General features: G+C 33.4%; 1 protein-coding gene across 1 annotated transcript in view; it reads left to right on the forward strand.

The window, feature by feature from the left end:
* SOHLH2 (spermatogenesis and oogenesis specific basic helix-loop-helix 2) overlaps positions 1–16718 on the forward strand; it is a 75132-nt gene extending 58414 nt beyond the window's left edge. Inside the window, exon 11 of the mRNA XM_051990674.1 lies at positions 16638–16718. Within this exon, the coding sequence (XP_051846634.1) occupies positions 16638–16718 (81 nt within the window). The remainder of the gene's footprint in view (positions 1–16637) is intronic.
* Positions 16719–21572: the final 4854 nt, after the last annotated feature.

Below are 21572 nucleotides of genomic sequence, written 5' to 3' on the forward strand. Positions count from 1 at the left end.
TTCCTGGTATATAGTATACTTGATATTGTTAAAAAAAATACTCAGTTTTAGCTCCATACTAAAAAAATCTAGCACCTCTAGTGAATAAGAATCCCCTTCATTTTGAAGCACTATAGAGAAAATTTATTTTACTAGCTTTTCATTTGAGAAACAAAAAAGATTTTAAAAATAACCTAATTTTAATATTTTTGTTATATAACTTTTCTTGGAGAACACTTAAAATTATGGAATCAACAGACATCTGACAAATAATGAATGCTTACTGAGAAAATAGATTTCCCCCCTAACATGTAAAGTTAATTGATCAGTAAAAAAATAGTTTTGTAATATACATATGTATGTATATTATAAAACTATTATATATATATACACACACACATATATAAATGTGTATGCACATATATGTGTGTGTAAGTATGTGTGTATATATATTCATTCATGAAAACCATTTACTTTCAGAATGAAGTGTTGTAGCTTTTCAAGGAGACTTTGTTGGGATATCTTGACCTTAGTCCCTGGTTCCTGACATGTAACATAGGATTGTATGTAGCACTTCATGCTATTAAAGTATTAGTTTAGGAGTTTTAGTTCTTTTTAGAGTGGACCAGGGTGAACAACTTAAGGTTAAGACTTCCATTAACAAAAAAAATATGGCCCAAATGTGGCTTCTGTGAATTCCCAATATGTCTCCTGCTTTCTTGTCCCTGTGTTTCTCTACCAGTGCTCTTAATGGAGAAATTTTACATCCATTCATTATCCCAGCTCTAATTCAACAAGCCAGAGTCATCACGGTGAACTTTAATAATGTATACCCATTATTTTGTCATCCTGGGACGTCAGTATAATGAATTCTATTGCTCCAAGTTAAAAAAATGTCATCCCAGCAAAATAGGCCTGTAAGCCTTTATAGCTATGAGGAGAATGGCAATGTTTTTGTATAAAATAAAATACTGTTATTAAACAAAAATTTTCTTTAAATGGTGAAAAATGTGTGATGATCTTGCCTAAAAAAGAGAAAGTAGAGCTGTAATCATTAGGGTCTAATATTTTTTCTTCATGTAATTATTGCTTCATCTCACTACTAAGACACTAAACTTGGACCAGAGTATCAGGTAGAAAAAAAAAAAAGGAAGCAGTACCTATTCAGTCTGCGTCCAGCTTTCCTACAACTTATCAGATCTCCCTCTGATACAGCAGCTATATATGTTTATGCAGTGGAACTAGGTCACTTCATTTTTATTCTTTTCAATTCATGAAACTCCTTTTGACCAAAGTATTTCCCAGTCTTTCTCTTCCAGGAATCAATTTTGAGATCTGCCATATGCATGATGTTAACCATATTACCATTTGCTGCATTACAGTGTTGGAATAAAAGTTTAGTAACATGTTATTTGTTTTTTAACTTCTTATAAGGAATAAGAAATATATAAACAAGAACTGAGGAAAGTATTCAGTGCACTAACATGTGTTTACCAGTATGTCTTTGTAGTTAGATCATTTTTTCAGAAATCAATGTTAAAAGGATACTGTGAAGATATCCCTCATGTATCTGACTTTAGGCATCTTATAAAATACAGAAAATAATCCAGTTTGTATACTTTGCATTTTTAAAGCAGATTTTCAGTAGTCTTGGTCAGGCAGTGGGGAGTTTTATGGTAGAAAAATAGAATAATGAATGTTCATTGGAGCAGCATGAAGGTGGTTATCAGAATTAACTTTACATTAAACATTTATTAATTATATGTTAGAAGGAATATAAATGGGTAAAACAATATTTTTCTCAAGAAACTTACAATCCATTAGGGTATATAAAATAAGTAAAGTCAAATGTGGCTTTCAAAAAAATCTAGTGCTGAGATGGGGGGAGGGCAGAAATACTTGATTTAGGGTTAGAGTGCCTGGATTTGAACAAAAATTCTGCTACTTTCAATCTATATAAAGTTGGATAAGTAACCTCAATTTTCTTACCTCTCAGAAGATTAAGTTGGACTGGAACAATCAGTACACTTCCTTCCAGTTCTTGATCATATGTTAGACTAGAATCATGGAAGTATTGTGTCCAGAGACATGATAGACCTGCTGTACCTCTTCCCTTGTCAGATCTTGTCTATAACATTGCTTAAGTTGAACACATCCAGAGGAGAGCAAAGCGTGCCATCTTGAAGTACTTGAAAGTCTGTCATGAGAAATAATGGTTAGAATTAGTTTGTTTGTCCATAGAGATTAAAAATGGAAATTGCTTTGAGAAGTGCTAAATTATTGCATTAAATTATAATTATTTCAGCAGAACTAGCCTGGAGGTGTTTATACTTCATAGGGGCCAAACCTTAGTCCTCATATCTTTTCTTTTTGAGTTAAATTATTAAAGCCACTATTGGAAGTGCTTATTTAAGCAGAGACCTGATCTATTATTAGGAGTGTTGTGGAAAGAATTCATTCTTTGTATAGGGTTCGGACCAAATTATCTGCTGATACTGAGATTCTTTGATTTGGTGATTACTTCTGATCTTGAGTAGTTTAAAATGATAGGGTAGAAAATATATTACAAGAATTAACTATTAAGGAGTAGTGGAATAAAATTAACTTTGGAGTCAAGAAGATGTAAGTTTAAAGTCCCACCTCTTATAAACACTGACTGTGTGACTCTCAGCAAATCATTTAATCTCTAATGCCATAGGTAATCATCCCTGTACCATGAAATGAGTTCTGATCCAAAAAAGTTAGTAAAGTTTAAAGGAAAAGAAAGAATAGTTATGCCATAAGGTAGCACAGTCAGAGAAGGGTTGTTTTAGGAGTTACTAATAACAGAGGGGTAGAATTTTATTCAAAAGAAAAATAACATCTTGTTATAAATCAGACTTCCTCATTTCATAAGTACCTAAACAGTTATTTCCTTAAGAAAAAATTGCTTATCTAGTCTAATTGCTTTAAATAACTAGTTATATAAAGTTCCTAAGAATTCTTAATAACTTAGAAATTTAACTTTGGAACAAACAACATACAGTAGTTCATTTAACTGTCTTATAGAGTTTATATAAAAGAATTAAACAGAATGTTCCTTAAAATAAATATTTAAAATAATTAAAATTATAATTTTAGTTCCTGCAACTCACTCTTTTGTGTGTAAAACCCTAGAAAAACTACCCTTATTTTCAATGTAGGTCAGCATCTTCTCAGAAGCATTAACTCCACTAATGTATATACTCTTTTACTAACCAGCCAGAGGACATAGTTCAGAACCATACATTTAATCCAACTTCCAAAACAAATAGAAAAAAAAATCTTTATGCACACACTGGTGTACATCTCTACAGGTGGGATGGTGATGTACATGGAGAAGATGTGGCCAAAAAATAGACATAAATGATAGATATATATCAAGAATATACATAAGGGGTATATGTCAGAAACCTACATGTTTATTACTTTTAATGTTACCAGATCTAACAATATCTCCTGCTGATGGATCATTTTCTCTATTCTGCATTAACTATTTAAACTCTATATGTTGTTTTCTTGGTGTCTCTGTAGGTCCTAACATTTACTGACCTTTCCAATATTCTTTTTTTCAGCTGTTAGGAGCCACCATCTGGCTCTCTCCTTGACGAGGGATGCTTAAGTTCTTTTTTTCCTCTTCCTCTCTCTCTCTCTCTCTCTCTCTCTCTCAACAAGCTTACTTCCTTTCTATAATACTGAGGCTTATTTGGTGTATTATCTAATATCATTATTTTAACTTAGTCACTAATACATGGATTTTTTTTCAGTGAAAGTATAGTTCTTATAGTATACATAAAATATTATTTATACAAATTTATGTTTTGGACAAAGTACCTAATGTCGAATAATAGTGACATCACAAGCTATTATTGTAGGCCAGTAAAATGTCTTTCTGATGTAAAATATAAAATTTTTGTTCAGGTTATAGTTATTGTAACTGGATTTGACCTGTATCTAGCAAATCTCCATTGCTGACTCTTCAGTTTCTTGACATGTATAATCAATATCTCAACAGCTATTACATTCAAGATGCTATTAAGAGATTTGAGAAATTCAAAAAAAAGTATAAATGCCTACCTTTAAAGAACTTAGACTGTAGTTAGAGAAGATACACATATGTAAAAAATTTTAAACTAACACAAAAACTAAATAACATCCAAGATCAGCAAACTACAGCCTATGGGCTCCAGCCTGGTTTTTCATGTTTCATGAACTAACAATTTTTTTTAATATTTCCAAGTAAAGTTTTATTGTGTTTTAAAATGTAACAGCCTTCCTCAGTTCATCTAACTTATAAATAGAGGCCATGGGCTATTGGCCCTCAGATCATATTTTGCTATCTCCTGGGATATATGATCAGAAATTGTATAAGCTGGCATTTAATTAATTATCAAATGAAAATTACAAAGTAGTAAGGAAGTTCAGAAAAAAAGATTACTAAGGCTATGATAGGAAAAGTTTAAGAAGTGATATTTTAATTTAAATTTGAAATATAGATACAATTTGGATAGAATGAAGGGTTTTGGTACAATGGAAGAAGACTAGCTTTGGAATCAGAAGACATTGATTCAGATCCCAGCTTTGCCACATGTTATCTGTGTGATCTTGATCACATCATTTCCCCTCTGAGTCTGCTTCCTTATCTGTATAAAGGAACAGGAGTAGAATATATAATCTCAGAAGTTCCTTCTAGCTCCCAATGTATGCTCCTATAAAGGGAAGAATATCATAAATGGAGGGGATGGAACAAAGAAAAAGTAAAGTGGCAGAAAAGTCTTAAGGTATTTCAAGATGACAAAGCAATTTGGCTGAAACATGGTCTTGTAACGCCAGAGAAACTGAGCAAGATAGAGATTAGAAAATATTTAATAATTTATTAAATGGAGAGATTTACTGGAACCATATGGATCCATGGTTTGGTCCCAGAGCTGAATGAGACTATTGTGTCCAAGAATCCAGCCCACAATGTGATTCTCAAAGACATAACATGTGGCTCAGACGCAGAGGGTAGACTGAGGCGTCAGTGGAGTCAGGGTACTGAGAGTGGAGCTCTGACAGGGTAGGGTGAGCCTCCAGAGATGAGATGACATAATCGGGGGGAGGCACCCCGGGCATGGGGAGAGGCATCTTGATAAGATGGCATCTGACATTCCTGTAGCTTGGGATGGGGAGAGGCATTCTGATAGTCTAAAAGGGGTCCTCAAACTTTTTAAATAAGGGGCCAGTTCACTGTCCCTCAGACTGTTGGAGGGCTGGACTATAGTAAAAACAAAAACTTTGTTTTGTGGGCCATTAAATAAAGAAACTTCATATCCCTGGGTGAGGGGGATAAACGTCCTCAATTGCCGCATCTGGCCCACGGGCCATAGTTTGAGGACCCCTGGAAAACATAAGATATTTTATTCTTATCAAATATTCTGATAAAGAGGGAGAGGAGGTCTTGCAGGACTGGGAAGCAGGGAAACTGAGTCAGGACTTGGTTAGGATAATTAGGGAAACTGAGTCAGGACAATAAAAGAGAACCGTGCATAACAGTTTGTAATACGAACTATTACCAAGAAATAGCCAAGTTACATGAGACAAATCTGGACGTTGAGGATGGGAATAAATAACAGAAGGCTGAGTGCCAAAGCTAAAAAGTTGGTCTTTATAGCATAGATGAGTAGATAAGCATGTAGTAAGTGTTTATTATGTTTGAGGTACTATGATAAGCATTGGAATAAAAATTTCAACAGAAAGACTGTCTTGGGCATTAGGATTGTACATTCTATTTGAGGAAGGCAACAAATAAAAGGAAGCTGAAAATGGGTTGGCAAAGGAGACAAGAAGGTACCTAGCTCTGGGGCATGGTAGAAGTCTGGAGAAGATGCTCTCAGAGCATCCCGGTCTCCCCGATCAGCCAAATCTAGGAAGCTGGAGGGTGGGTCCATTGGAGACCACTGCCTTCATCACAAAAATTCCTCTTTCCTTCCCGTTTCTATTTTTCTTGGGGTGATAGAGCGGGAACTGAGAGTCCTAGAGAGGGAGTAGGGAGAGAAGGAAAGCAGCGCTGGAACTCTGGACTACCTAGGAATTTCTTGCTGTCTGCTCTGACTGAATTAAGTCCCATTGCCAAAGGGGAAAAAGTGAAAAGACAAAGGCTGGAGAGACAGGCATGCAGCCTCTAGAGAAAGGAAGCAATGGAGGTTCTGGGAGGAATCGTCAATCAGAAGGAAAGGCTGCAGCGGGGAGGGTACTTCTAAGATGAAAAGTGTCGTGTGGCAGGAGGTTCCAGGATGAAGAGTTTTCCACAACTGTAATAGGAGCAATAGGGTGGCAATGGAAGTTTTGATTTTGTTTGAGAAATGTTAACTTGGCAGCAGTGTATAAGATAAATTGGAGAAAGAGAATGGGGGGAAAGAGACCAGATGGGAAGCTATTTCAATAGCTAAGGCATTAAAACAAGATGGTGTCTGTGGGAATACAAAGGGATAGGTATCTAGAATATTTCTAAGGAAAAATTGACAGGACAAGTATTATTGATTGATTCAATCTTGGTTGGACATTGGAAAAGAATTATGAGGCTATGAGGCAAAAAGAGATGAAGCTGATGAGGTCATTGATATATATATATTGTTCAGTGGATTCTTATGTATCCCTCAATATATCCTGCTCTTCAGGTTTTATTATTATTATTATTATTTAAATAACTTTTTATTGACAGAGCCCATGCCAGGGTAATTTTTTACAACATTATCCCTTGCACTCACTTCTATTCTGATTTTTCCCCTCCCTCCCTCCACCCCCTCCCCCAGATGGCAAGCAGTCCTATACATGTTGAATAGGTTACAGTATATCCTAGATACAATATATGTTTGCAGAACCGAACAGTTCTCTTGTTGCACAGGGAGAATTAGATTCAGAAGGTAAAAATAACCCTTCAGGTTTTATTAATATGTTATTTCCTGTCTTTTCCCATCCTCTCTTTTTCAATGTGAATGTCTGATGAAATTCTAACAGGAAAGTAGGGTTTGAATAAGGGCAGTGTTGTAATTCTGAATGTGAGGTATCCCCTCAAATTTCCTGCTATGCCCATGTTGCCCTTTTATACTCTTCCTTAGGGAAGTAGATACTGTTGTTTTTTTAAAATATGTCATTAAGTGGAATAGGATAAATGGGGAGAGAGAGAGAGTGAAGGGAGAAGATGAGGGAGGGATACAAAGGTGGGAGAGGGAATTAAGTATTAGAAAAGCAAGTCAAAGAGTGGAACTAAAGTAGAAGAATTAGGGATAGAAAAGTAGAGATATACACAAATAGAATAACAAGGATCAGAAATAGAACTTGATTTCAAAGTCAAAGATTCAATCAAAAGAGATATCTACCTTATATCTTAGCCATATTAATATTGTTTTAAATGAATGTTTATATATGTATAAATGTATATATATATATATATGTGTGTGTGTCTATGTATATACAAGCAGGATATATATATACACATATATATACACACACACACATATATATATATCTGTGTATATATATGTATGTATTTGAGGGTGTAAGTGTGAATATGTGTGTGTATGTATATATCTGTGCTTAACTGTAGCCTGCTTGATGGAAGTAGGGGAGATGAAAGGAGAAAAAAAGAATAAAGTAAAAAGTACCCAGCAGAGAATAAAAGAATAATCTAAGGAAGCAAAGAAAAGATGGAAAGTCATAAATATAATGTCTTCTATTATTATGCATGCTTTCTTAAAATGGAAATTTATTGTTACATATTTTGAATCCTCCCTGATATTCTGCTGGAAATACGACAATGTTTTATTTTTTCCTTTTTCTTTCTTTTTCTATTTATTCTTTTTCTTATTTTGTATTTAGCTTTAAGTAAATAAAATTTTTAAAATCTGTCATTAAATTATTAAACACCTAATAATGCATGTCATGGCAGGTAGCATTTAAAAAGAAATACATTAAGTTTATATCTTCTAGGAGTACATAATCTGAAGTCATAGACATAGATGAAAATCCATGTGAAGATCAAAGCAGAATAGAAGCATTAAATTAATACTATACATAGTGGGATATTTATATAACATACAAATCAAATGTGTTTTGGGGGCTGAAGGCAAGTGTTAGCACATAATTGTGGTAATCAGAAAATGGAGGAAATCCATGTCCAAATCAGTCAGGAAAAGAGAATAAATAGCACCTCTGATTAATTCAGAAAGGCTCTTAGAGGAAGTAGGCTTTCAGGAGCTGTCTAAATGATAGGAGAGAACTAACTGGGTGAGGAAAAACATTGTAGATATCCATCCAGCGTGGGATTTGGAAAAGATTTAGAGATAGAAAGGAAGAGATTACAGACTCTCAGAGTTGAGAGATACTGCAAAGGCTACCAAGTCTAACATGAGCTCCACAAGTCTCCTCTGAAACTTAATCATCTAGCTTTTCTATGAAGTCTGCCAGTGAGGGGAAATCCATTATCTTTGAAGGAAATCCATCCCACTTTCATATATCAAACTTTATAATATCCATTCATTGTTCTTCTGGTCTTGGATCCAAGGAGGCTAACTTTAATCCTTTCTTCCACCTAGAAAGCCATCAGAGAACCATCTTACTCCAGCTAAGTCTTATCTTCTACACCAGAAATTCCAAAGAAATCATCTAGGGCAAAACCCTCATTTTGACAATGAAGAAAGTAGTCAGATAGGTGAAGTACTGAGCTCATGGAGATAGTGGGTACAAAGCTGGATTTGAACTCAGGATCCATATATCTCATTTCAGTTCTCTTTTCACTGAATGCTAGATCCAAATAAATGTTCTTAATAGTCCTCATTGGTAGAGACTAAATGTGAAATTGGATAGAAATGAAGCTCTTAAACTTGATCAACAGGGGAATGATTTACTACTATCCCCAAATATTAGGTGGGATCTTAGCATTATCAAAATTTCAGGCAAAGAAGAATGATTTTTACAAAGAATCCACATTTTCTAAAATTTGTCTTTAGTTTCAGATCTTTCAGATGCCCAACTGGAATCATCACCCTGCTCAGTTTTTTTTGTGTGTCCTAGGCCTTTAGGCCAGTCTGGTAGAAGTCTGTGGACCCTTGTCAGAAAAATGTTTTAAAATATTTGAAGAAAATTCTAAAGGTTTCATTTAGAGATTAGTGAAAAGAAAAATGTAATTCTTTCCCATCCAAGTTCATAGATTCCCTATAAAGTACCCATAGTTTAAAATCCTAGCACTAAAAGCTGTATGACTGATACTACATAAATGATCATTGAACATCTAGTACTGATTCAACAAACATTTTATTAAGAATCTTCTTGGTACCAGAGACAGATAGGTAATGAGCATACAAAAATTAAGGTACAGTATAACTCTGACCTATTATAGCTCTGATGGAGGAGTTTTTGGAAAGCTGTGACACTATCTGTATAGGAGGAAGTCTAAGGATTTCCATCCACCAAAATATCTAGTAGTCACCCAACCTTGCCTTTGTTTATAGATGAATATGTTTCATTCTGGACCAGTACCTTAAGCATTGATTCTTGGGTTACTACTTACTGGATGTGTGATCCTGGATAAATACCCATCTCATTTTCCTCATTGATAAAATAATGATAAGAATAACACCTGTGTCTTTGGATTGTTGTGAAGATAAAGTGAAATAATATTTATAAAACACTTTTCAAATCTTAAAACACCATTATATACTATTGTTATTTTCTTTTGATCATATACTAGAAAAGAAATAGTATCTTTGTGAAGTTTATGTGATATTTTAAAAAGCAAAGTATGAATCCTGTATAAATTTTTAAAAGTAATAATAATAAAATGTAGGAAATGCATTTTATTTTCTTGATAGTAGGCACTGCCACATATTAGCTAGGGATAATACTCTTGGCCATAATTTGTCCTAGGATCTCAGTACAAATCATAGAAGGCCAATTACTTGCATTCTATCTACAATTGATATTCTATTTAAAAAGAATAAAAGGAGAAATAGGAAGCTTGCTTAGATCCTTGGTTAATCAGTTATCAAAAGTCAGAGGTTTGGTCACCATGGAAACTAGATGCTGATTTTGAAAGGCAAAAGAACGCTTCCTGCTCTTATTTCAAGGCAATTTTTATAGAATTATATTCTCCTTGAAAACAAAACAGGGATATACACCTATGCATATATCACACATTCATTTTTTAGAGTAGAATGTGCAGCTGGCATTTAAATGGTTTAATTTTAGAGAAAAGATTCAGCAGGGATTTTGAAGGCCAGGCTCATAAGCAAAGGAAACATGCTGGAAGTTAGGCTTTAAGCTGGACTATACTTTGGCACTTCTGGGAACAATGCCAAGAAAATAGGCTTCTCATATGCAAACTGATGGGTTTGACATATGCTGAAGCCTGTATTCCAGGAAGCTGTCAGGGAAATATTTTCCCATCTATGACTATTTCTTCCTAAAAGAATTTTCCCTTTTTTGGGGAAAAGCTCCCCTAAAATGCTAGATCCTTCTCCTATTAGTCAATTCATAGCCAATTTCTATGTATGAAAAGAATCACGAAACTGAAAAGGTTTCTATGGATGAGTCTGTTAGTTCCTGGGCCATTTGCTTAGCGTCTGATTTCAGGCACCAAAATTACAAATTCTAAGACAATTTTTTTTAGTCCTAAGCAAAAACATTATTTAAAAAAGAGGGAAAATAGATAAAGTCAAAAACCTTGACCTATTGATAGAATAGGTACAAAAAAGCAAGCATGAGCTCATTTTATTCTCTCTTCTGTCTTCAAAATACTACTGGTTGTTTATGTGGGAGGTACTGATCTGTTTTATAAAATGAGCTTGAGCAAGAAGAAAATTCCCTATTGTGTTTACATTTTGTGGATCAGTTACTCAAATAATCTTTTAAATATTTAGGCCTATATTCATGTACAGTCATAAAATATAGGCTGATGTAATAGAAAGACTGATTTTTACTTTCCTCCTGATAGAATATTATAAATGAACTATCTTTATGTAACAATTGAAAGAATTATTTGAATCATTATCTAGCTGAAGCAGGCAATTGAGATTTTTCACTATGAGCTGAAATCATTTTTCTAGGGCTTTGAGAGACACAAGCTGGACTAAGGAATGAGATTGAGCAAACAACATAAAAGGCTTTTCATTGCTTTAGGAACAATTGTTTTGTTGTCTTGTGTTTTGTTTTAAACTAAGTCAATTGAAGGGAATAGAAAATTGTGTATAAACAAATGTTGAACTTAAAAAATATTGTGTTACCAGTAAAGAAATGCTAGATGTCCTCTCTGATGTTATGCAATTGAGTATTGCTGTAGGATTTACCACAATCTCAAAGATCTTTAAAGGAAACCTAGTTATGTGAGAAGAATTATTTGTGAGTAAAGAATTTCTATCTTGATCCTCATAGTTCCCCCTCTGAAGCAAAAAGTCTAATTTTCAACAAAAATATTATTGTATGCAATAATCTACCCAACTCCCTTTTAAAAAGTGAGCCACAAAATCTGAGTGGGAAAGAATGTGTTTATACTACTTATCAATTCTCCATAGGTTGGAAAAAACCTATTTCAAAATATGTCATAAAGTGGTTTTCTGTTAAGGGCTGTGTCAGCAGAGTATACTAAGATATCATATTAAAAGATTTGCACTTGGTACTTTTGGCATAGTCCATTTAAGGCTGGGAAAATTCTCATTGTTGTTTAACCAAACAAACTAACTCCAAAAAGAAAGGGTATTTGTAGAATGAAATGTATACCATTTCACTAACTTAGAATGTTCATACACATGCTCAATATAAGAGTTTTTTAAACCTCAATGTTTTGGATTGATTTAACATCTTTTGTGCCTTAAGGATGAATTCTTCAAATAAGAATGAAAGCTATTTAATGCTTATGACTTTCCTTTGACATTTTTAGAAAAATGAACCAGAAAAGTGATTTCAGACTTCCAGAAGTAAATTATTTCTAATTGTCTATGAAAACGTATCATCTGGATATCCTATTTTATTGGTGTGTGAATGCAGACCATAATCTTAGTAAAAGATAGTTGTGGCAGAAAATTCATCACTCTGTCTCTCAAAATGTATTTAGATCTGTGCTCAAATAATAGGTACACAGTCAGTCTCACATTTCAGTTTTTCCAGCAAAGGAAGTAATGCCATAATTTCTGCTCCAAAAGAATAACTTTCAAGAATCCAGGATCATTTCCATAAGAAATTAGAATAAGACTTTAAGAAATAGTCAATGGAGTTGTAGAAACATGAATACAATAATGCATTTTGGTGCATTTGTTATTAATTGTTTTAAAAAATTCCAGAAAGCAATTTAGAATTATGCAGAGTAACTAAAATATTCAAATACTTTTACCCAGAAATAAATACTGCTAAGTATATATCCCAAAAAGAAGAGAAAGGAAGGAAAGAAGAAAGGAAGAAAAGGAAGAAGGAAAGAAGAGAGGGAGGAAGTGATGAAGGAAGGGAAAGAGTAAAGAAGGAAGTAAAAATATATTCCAGGCTCTGTCTAAGTGCTTGTGATGCAAATCTCCAAGCAAAAAGAAAAACAATCTCTTCCCAAAGAAGCTTACTTGGGGGAAGACAACACACAAAAGGGAGTTGAAAGTGAAGTTGTGAAATCTCTCTTGGTGGTAAGCATTTCATCACTTTCACAGAAGCAATTAAAAATTACCCTCCTCAAGGATTCAGATCAAGAAAACAAATGCTTATTGAAAATTGACATTCAGTTCTTGCTTGTATGTAATGTGCAAATCACTGGAAGGACAAAAAAATGAAATGTTCTCTGCCCTCAGGAAGCTTATATTCTAACACCTATTTTTTATTCATATAACTTCTCAGAATTATGTAGTGATCTATATTAGCCTTTTTCAAACTAATTTGGCCATAAAGTACTTTCAGGATTGAAATACATTGACAGAATAAATTATTTCTGAAGTGGGGATCCTGGAGGTATAAGATAATCCAGGGAAAAGGGAGAACTGAGGGAAATTTGCAATTAATTAAAGTAAATAGTTTTTATGTCCCAAAATGCCACAGAAGCATTTTGATAGGTAATTTAACATTCAGAATTTTAGAGAGAATAAATAATTACTAGCATAAAAATTTTCTCACAGAACCGTATTCATACCCATATCCTCCAGAACACCAGGTTTCCACAAAACACAGTTTGGGAAAAGCTACTTTAAGTAGTTTACTTGTTTCTGTCATCTTGATCATAGATTTTAAGACTTTCTTCTATCAATTGTCTCTCAGTTATGGATCAGCATAACTGTAAATTCTACACTTCCAACAATGGGAAAAAAGGTTCTCAAGAACAGACTAAGCCCTATACCTTGAACAAAACAAAGAAATAAGAAAAGGACCCATACTTTTCATAGTAGCTTAAAAATGTAAACAAGTAGAGGGTGTCCATCTATTGGATAATGTTTATGAATATGATAGAATATCTTAGTGTCACAAGAAATGATGAAATGAATAGTTTTAGAGAAAAATAGGAAGATCTCTGAATCTAATGAAAAGTGAATTGAGAAGAATTAGGATAACAATTTATTCAATGCCACTATAAGTAAAGACAACTTAAAAAAACTTTAGAACTCTGGACAATGCAAAGAATAAATGAATCCAGAAAGCTAAAGATAAAAACCTATAACTCATCTCTTACCAGAAAGCTGATGAACTTAACATAGAGAATAAAATAAAAATTTTTGATCATGGCCAGTGTAGAAATTTGTTTTGCTAGATATAACATATTTATTATGAGGATTTTCTTTTTCTTTTTTTTTATTCTTCAGTGATAGGAAGGAAGAGGGAAGTATAGTTAATAAATACTCTTAAATTTAATTAATTAATTTAAAAAATAGAACAAGTCTGAAAATGGGCTATGTGGATGGAAATAACCCATTTCTAAATTTTCCCTATTCCCAACTAAGACGACCTCTGCTTACTGCTCTAAATTTATTAATTTCTTGAACTGCAGAATTTCATAGTTGAAAGATACCTCAAAGGCCATCTAGTTCCAGCCTCACAAACAACTATGGTTAATTAAGTTTACAATTTAAAGGCAGAAAGACTATTATAGGAGAAATGATAATTGATAAAAGATTTTAGATAAGGGCAAAACTATAAAGTCAAAGCAATCTGAGATCACTTTTGATAGAGAAAGAATACCTACATAATCCAGTATCCTTGAAGAAAACATTGAATTATGGTATGGTAAAATTACTAATGTTTATAATGATGCCCATAAATCATCATCAAGGAAAAGTTAAATTATATTGAATGTCTTATTTTTAAAAGAGGCAATGATGTATGTTATGAAACATTTCCATTAAAATAATATATTTTAAAAGTTTATAATTTTTAAGGAGCAAACCAATTATATGGAAATTTCACTTATTTCCCAGAGGATGCTAAATAAATGGTTCTTTCATGTGATAATCTATTTAAAGGAATATTGCAGTATATTTGAGTAAAAACTGATTCTAGAGTCAGAGGTAAACACAGGTTTACCATCCATGTACCTTTGAACAAGTCAATTAACTGTCTGGTTTCAGTTTTCTCATTTACAAAATGAGGAGGTTAAATTAGTTGGACTCTGAGTCCATCTCAAAATTTATAATCAGTGATCCTGTAGCCATCCCTGCTGAGCTTTGTTTTATCGTATTTTGTTTTAAATGAAAAAAACTTTATAGTGATTGTCCAATCTCTGAATCCCAGAAGGGATTTAAGAATTCAAAGATGGATATGACTACCATGTCCACTGAAAACTCTCATTCAGAGAAGAAAGCACAGAAAGGTACACACTAATTATGACAGTCTATCTTTTTTCCTGAATACTCCGATATTTACTATCCCCTAACTCCTCTTCTGGCATTCTTGACAGGCTTCTATTCTGATACTTCCATGTGATCCTATCTCCACTCTTTGCTGCTTTGATTCTCTTGGTTTGACTCTCTTGCTTTGACAAGCTTTATTTTTTTTATATCAGCTTCTGATTACCTCCTCTGCTTCAGCATACTGGTGAGAAGTAACAAGTTAGCTATGTACTGGCTCTTACTCAGCCCAGGCAACAGTGATGGCTATTGACCCTTCCCTCCTAATGAATGATAGAGGATTTGACATTTGTGGGCACTCAATAAACTGTGTGGGATCCTAGAGAAAGCTGTGAATGGCTACATATAAGTTATTGGTGTGGTTTACATGGAAAATTTTCTAAGACATTTCAGAAATTCACAGGCTAAATTGAAAGATTCTTGTTTTTTTATCATTTTTAAAAGTTTCTGCCTCTAGACTACAACTTTCAACATGGATAGGTTCTGCAAAACTCAAGCATTAGTCTAGAGAAAAAAATAAACCACCTCTCATCATTAAATTTTGATCCAAATATATTGGCCAATTTATCACTAAATTACAAATCCCACTACTCCCATATAGATTCTCTTAAATTAGTGTAACCCCAAATGTAAATGATTTCTATATAAACATATATAGGCTAATATGAACCAATGCCTAGGACTTTGGTCTCATTCCATTCACAATCCTAAAAGAAATTACCTAGTTGATTTAAGGAATGCCCAGAAAGTTGAATTCATCTTGCCGCCTTCAAAATATGTTGAGGACACTATCCTCCTTCTAATTTCCTAGAATTGTACTTTTAAAATCAATCTTTACTTTTCACACTTCCTCATACTCCCCCTATTGAATAGTTGCCAAGTATAGTTGATCCTACTTACATGGAATTTCTCATATCTGTTCCTTCTATCTACTTTTGACCATTCTAGTTCTGAATCTTGTACCTTTTCATCTGGGCTGCTACAAGAGCTTCCTATTTAGATTCCCAGCTTCTAGTTTTTTTCCTTTACCTATCCATTCTCCACACAACTGCCAAAGTAATCTTCCTAAAGAACAAGACTAATTACATCACTTCCGTGCCCAAGAATCTTTTATTGTGTTCTAGTGCCTTTAGAGTAATATATAAACTCTTATGCCTGATATTTAAAGTATTATGATATGACTTCAGACTACACTCCAATGCTTACTGGTTTCTATTCCTCTTAGCATGCTCTATCTTCAAGTCAAAGTGGTCTACTTGATATTATATCTTTGTCTCTGTGAGTCTGCTTAGGATAACTCTCAAATCTAGAAAGTACCATCTGCCTCTGTGAATTATCTTAGGCTGCCCTGCCTCCATGGAATGCACTATCTCATCATCTTCTCTCTCAGAATTACAACCTCTTTTCAGAGCTCCATTTAGGCATAATTTCTTAAAGGAAGCTTTTACTGATTTATCATCCCTTCAGTAGTTAGCATTTTCTTATCCTCCTCAAATAATCAGAAACACACACACACACACACACACACACACAGACACACACTTCCCAATTTGTATATCTTATTATCAGCACTACCAACTTAAACTCCTTGTGAAAATGAACTATTTTGTCTACTTAATACTAGCACCTAATAGTGCTTGAATGTAATACATGCTGTTGGATTTTATTGGCTTCCTACTGACCTTTATATGTATGACTATGAGGATATTTATTATTTGGATATATTTACTATTGGATAGGAGAAGCAACCAGTTGCCATATGGAAACAGCTGTTTTCAAATTCTCTGTGAAATTCAGAGTTCTCAGTTAATTGACCGTGCTTGCACTGCTGAAGCAGGGTCAGGACCAGAGACAGCTCCTTCCCAACGGCTGTCATAATGCCTTGCTTGTGCTTTGTAGGACATAGTTCAGAGCTATTGAGAACTTCTGTAGTTCATCTAGCTATTTAGTAAGGGGACCACAAAGAGAAAGTAATGCTATCATGACTTAATATGTCACAAACTTTTAAGTTGGATAGAACTTTAAAAATCATCTTGTTTAATACCCTCTTTTTTTTTTTTTTTTTTTGTTTAAACCTATGAGATAACTCAGGTCTGGAAAGAATGAGTAACTTATCTAAGGTCACACAGATGAGAAATAGCAAATTTTGTGTTTTTCTACTACATTATACACACACTCTCTCTCTCTCTCTCTTTCTCTCTCTCTCTCGTACATGTATATTGGCGCTAAAAGAAACAAGTGAAAACTGAGACAAGTAACATTGATTTCACTCCAAATGACAAGACCTTCTTTTGGAAGAAGTTCCAAAATATTTAGGAATTAGGAATTATACTGTACAAATCAAAGAGTATAACTATACAGGATAGTTATAAAATCTATTAGTATAGATTCTTTCAAAATAGTAAGTAATTAGTATAGACTCTCAAAATAGTAAGATTGTTTCCCCAAGTATACATAAAGGACAAAACATGCTTCCTAAACCAATGCTCAGAATGTTGGTCAAGAGCACAATATACATATGGTATACACAAAAATTTTCAGTGTTAGTCCTTTGTATTTTTCTGAGAAGAATTAGATAAGTAATACTTTTGTTTAAGGAAAACTAAGACTTTTAGTGAAACATAATTGAAGACATAAATTCTCATTTCTAAATATTCAATATTCAAAAGTTATTTGAAACTCATTCTTTATACCTAGAGGGAAAATATCTTTTCAACTAATGGGAAATGATTTGTATTTTTTCTAGTCTATTTAGTAACATTCTATAAATGTGTGTGAGACTTTTACATATATAGAACTTGTGAATATAGGATATTAGAAAGGATAGCCAAAAGGAATAAAAAGAGTTCAGATGGAATTCTGATTCAGACTGAATCTAATATGGTGGAATATTATTAAAATGTAAAGTTCTACACTTGGACAAATTGGCTTCACAAGTTTAGAACAAAGAGTTAATGTCTGGACAAAGATATCTGGGTATTTTAATGATTAGCAGTTTAATCTTGAATCAATATAGTTTCATCATATACAATTAAAATAATGACCACTAATGTGAATAATAATGTTAAATCATAAAGATAGAAAGTATGTTGATCATTCTTAGCTATTTAAAAATATGTATTATCAACTGATAATTACTTCCTTTTCTTGTTATAGCTGAAAATAATTTTGGTTGTTTGCACAAAATTTATCTTTAATATTGAACTTCAAAGTTTCCTAAAGCCTATTTTTGAAGGAAAATTATTGACTATATTCTGAGGGCAAATTTTGATATTTAGCCTGATTTTTACAGGTCCAGAGCAATACATGTATTCTGGTTTTACTTATAGGCACCTCATCTAAATACTGAGAAGGTGGAATCCTAATTAGGGGAATATAGAATTGCTCCTTTTGTTGGGGAGGTTTTTTACAGTGGTGTGATTTGAAGGTATCCTGTAATGGGCTGAGGCTTGAGTTGATGCACTGAGGTCCCAAGCACATGAGGCTATATAGTAATTGGACCATATTCTATTAATATATATATGCTTGGAGAAAGAATGGCCCCCGCCCACTCTTTGTACAAGTCCTGATGTGTTGTATAGGAAATGACGATTTTGGTGGGTGGAGGCAGGGGAGTGGAAAGGGAAGTGGAAAGAGAGACTGCTGGCTGGTTTCTTGACACAGCTGCTCACATTGCTATCACGACCCCCCTTCACCTGCAATCCCCCTTCACTTCTGCTGGCTGGCTTCCTGTCCCAGTTGCCCATATTGCTATCACAATCCCCCTTTACCTCAAAAAGAATAAAGATTGAAGATTTTTCCCTTAACCTGAATTCCTGACTACGGCTGATTTTAAATACGCGGTCATCATAGTATCCCAAAGTCCCCTACTGTCCTGACATAATTTGAAATGTCTATCATTAGGATCCATCTTTTGAATTGGAGTATTATATCTCCAGATTATGAAAACCATTATCAATAATATCTATTACTGATTTAATATGGATCATTACAACAGATTATTCATTCTCAGAATGAGAATAAGATACAATAAATATAAATATTTATAGCAAGGAGTGGTTCAACATGCTCAGCTACAAAGAATTATACTGCAAGATCTGAAGGGAGATTGTACAAAAGTCAAGAAGAGAAAGAATGAGAAGGATTCTAGCGTTTATCTTTGTTCTGTCTTTCAAAGCCATTTTAATATTTTCATTAAAATCAGAGGAGGTATCCCAACATTCCATAGAAGAGACAGGTCAGAAGGGATTAAGACTTGGTGCTGTGTGAATTCACTAGTGCAATGATGCTAACTTTGCTTATATCCATTTTCGTAGAAAAATGAGCCATTAAGTCTAAGAGCACCAGTATTTGGACACTGAAAAGCTAGCAGTGGCTAACCAGTTGTACCACTTAGTTCTACAGTTTACAAGTGGTTTGGTATCCCACAGGCCCTTGTAGTGATGCAAAGCCCATGCTGAAGAGCCAAAATAGTAACACGAAAAACCATAAAAGAATGGAAGCTTTGTTTCCTACTTTTTCTTTACTACAGGCAGATCATCTCTGAAAACAGAAGTTACTTATGAGTTGCCTTTAATTCAGAAATTCAATCCTAATCCAAGTAGGAGGAAAATAAATTCCAGACATTTCTTTTTTAATTTCTCCCCTAAATCCAAAAGATCATGACAGGTCAGTACAGGGAGGAATCAAAACATGGATAGCATGGTCACTAAAGAGATCATCACAAGCAAAAAATTTTACTCTCCAATTGAATTACCCAGAATCCAGGTTAGGAACTCTGAGTATGAGATCCAAAGAAACTCATTTATATACTTCCCATTTTCCATGTTCATTCCTACCTCCCTTAATCAAGGTTCTTCACACTATCTAAGGCAAACCCAAAAAGGATAAAGTGCTTTTAAATGTCCACTATTAGAGTGGAAATTGATAAACTGCTACTCAAAAAAGGGTATAAGAGGAATTGTCAACAGAAAATCACATAAGCAATCAGCAATCTCAGTTGTACTATTGATAGCTTTCTCCTTTCTATTCAAGTTCTTGATATTGAATTATGGGAAAGCAATTTTATTTATCATAAAGGCTCAGGTAAATATTAAATGCCATGTCTCATGTGCTAAACAGAGGATATCCTAAACATTATAATGTTGCCTTGACTATTTCCATTGCCCCTTCAAATTCTTAGTCCATCATCTTCCCCCAGTACTCTTCCATTAGTTATTAGCTGCATTTGTTCATTTCAAAGTTTAAGGAAAGTATTCCTTTTAACTATTTATTTTGTGATCTATCTCAGTCCAATCTGATCATATACATTTTCCCTGAATTTATATAAAACTCCTTTTAAAATAAATGCTTAATCACATTATAAAGATTTCATTAAAATGTAATATGAGACAAATATATCTAAGTTTCAAGTTATTAATGCTTTATCTTGCATATTGCTACAAGTGTGCTCTTTTGAAAACCATAGAAGTTATAGAATTTCAAAGTCTGAAGAACTTAAGAAATTAAGTCCTTGCAAACATTTTACATATTAGAATTAGCAATAATTGTTGAAGGTTACAGATAGTTGTTTGACCTTAATATAAAGAGGAACTTTCTAATAATTAGAGCCATACAAAAAAAAAGATAGAAAAAAATGGGATGCTTTGCTAGATAGTGAGTGCCTCATTACTGAAAATTTTTGGAGGCCACATAAATACCTATCAATAATACTGAATAAAAAAGCATGTTATAATATGTACTGAACTAGATAATTCCTAAAGTCCTTTCTAACAATAAAATCCTTTGCTCTTATAATTCTCAAAATAGCCACTATATTAACAATATAAATAAATAAACAAAATAAATAAAGGAATAAAGAAATACATGGAAAAGCTTGAAGGAAAAATAATACAAGTTTAGTAGTTTGATAAATAAAATAAAAAACCTTAACTGCCAAAAGTTACTAATGCATTAAAGATACCTTTTATTTTCTTACAATAGCATAGCAATAATTATGTCTTAATTATACTCTATCAGATAGTTCCTCTCTCACGTAACAGTCATTCAAGTATTTGAACACAGTAATAACATTTCCTCAAATGTTTTCATTTTCTGAAAATGTGGTCAGTTATAGAGAATTGTTTGCAAAGTTTTTTTTCTTATATTTTCATAAAAGACATTTTTGGTGGGACTATTTTGATAAAAATCTTCATTAAGTGAGCAAATTGGCATATAGGTTAGTAGCTGATGTCTCCTAGATAATTTTTTTTAAATAAAAGTATTATTATTAGTAATTTCTAATCTTTTAGAACCCAACTTTGAGATATTTTGAAAATTTATCCACATTTTCTTAAAACTCTTCCTCACATTTCAAAATTTGTGTCAGATCCAACACATATTTTCCCCATGAGTATTTCATTATATCTAAGTATTCTATGTGACTTCAGTTGGCTAAATATTGTCAATTGTATATATAGTAAGGTGTTAGAATCCAAATGTGCTGATTCCAATAATAATGAATAAGAGTATATCACTGTAATATGCTTGTCTTTTGCCTTGTTAGACATCCTGCATATTATGTTCCAAATGAAGAGGAGACTGTCCAGAGGGGGACAACCAGGATAGAGAAGAGAAAGTCCTTGAGTTACCACAGAGTCTCACAAGCTGTGTGATATAGGGCAAGGCACTTTGAGCCTCAGGCAGCTAAACTGTAGTCCCCTTGTGACCTTCAGATGAAATTCTAGATAAATC

The sequence above is a fragment of the Antechinus flavipes genome, chromosome 3 (assembly GCF_016432865.1).
Source record: "Antechinus flavipes isolate AdamAnt ecotype Samford, QLD, Australia chromosome 3, AdamAnt_v2, whole genome shotgun sequence".
NCBI classification, from domain to species: domain Eukaryota; kingdom Metazoa; phylum Chordata; class Mammalia; order Dasyuromorphia; family Dasyuridae; genus Antechinus; species Antechinus flavipes.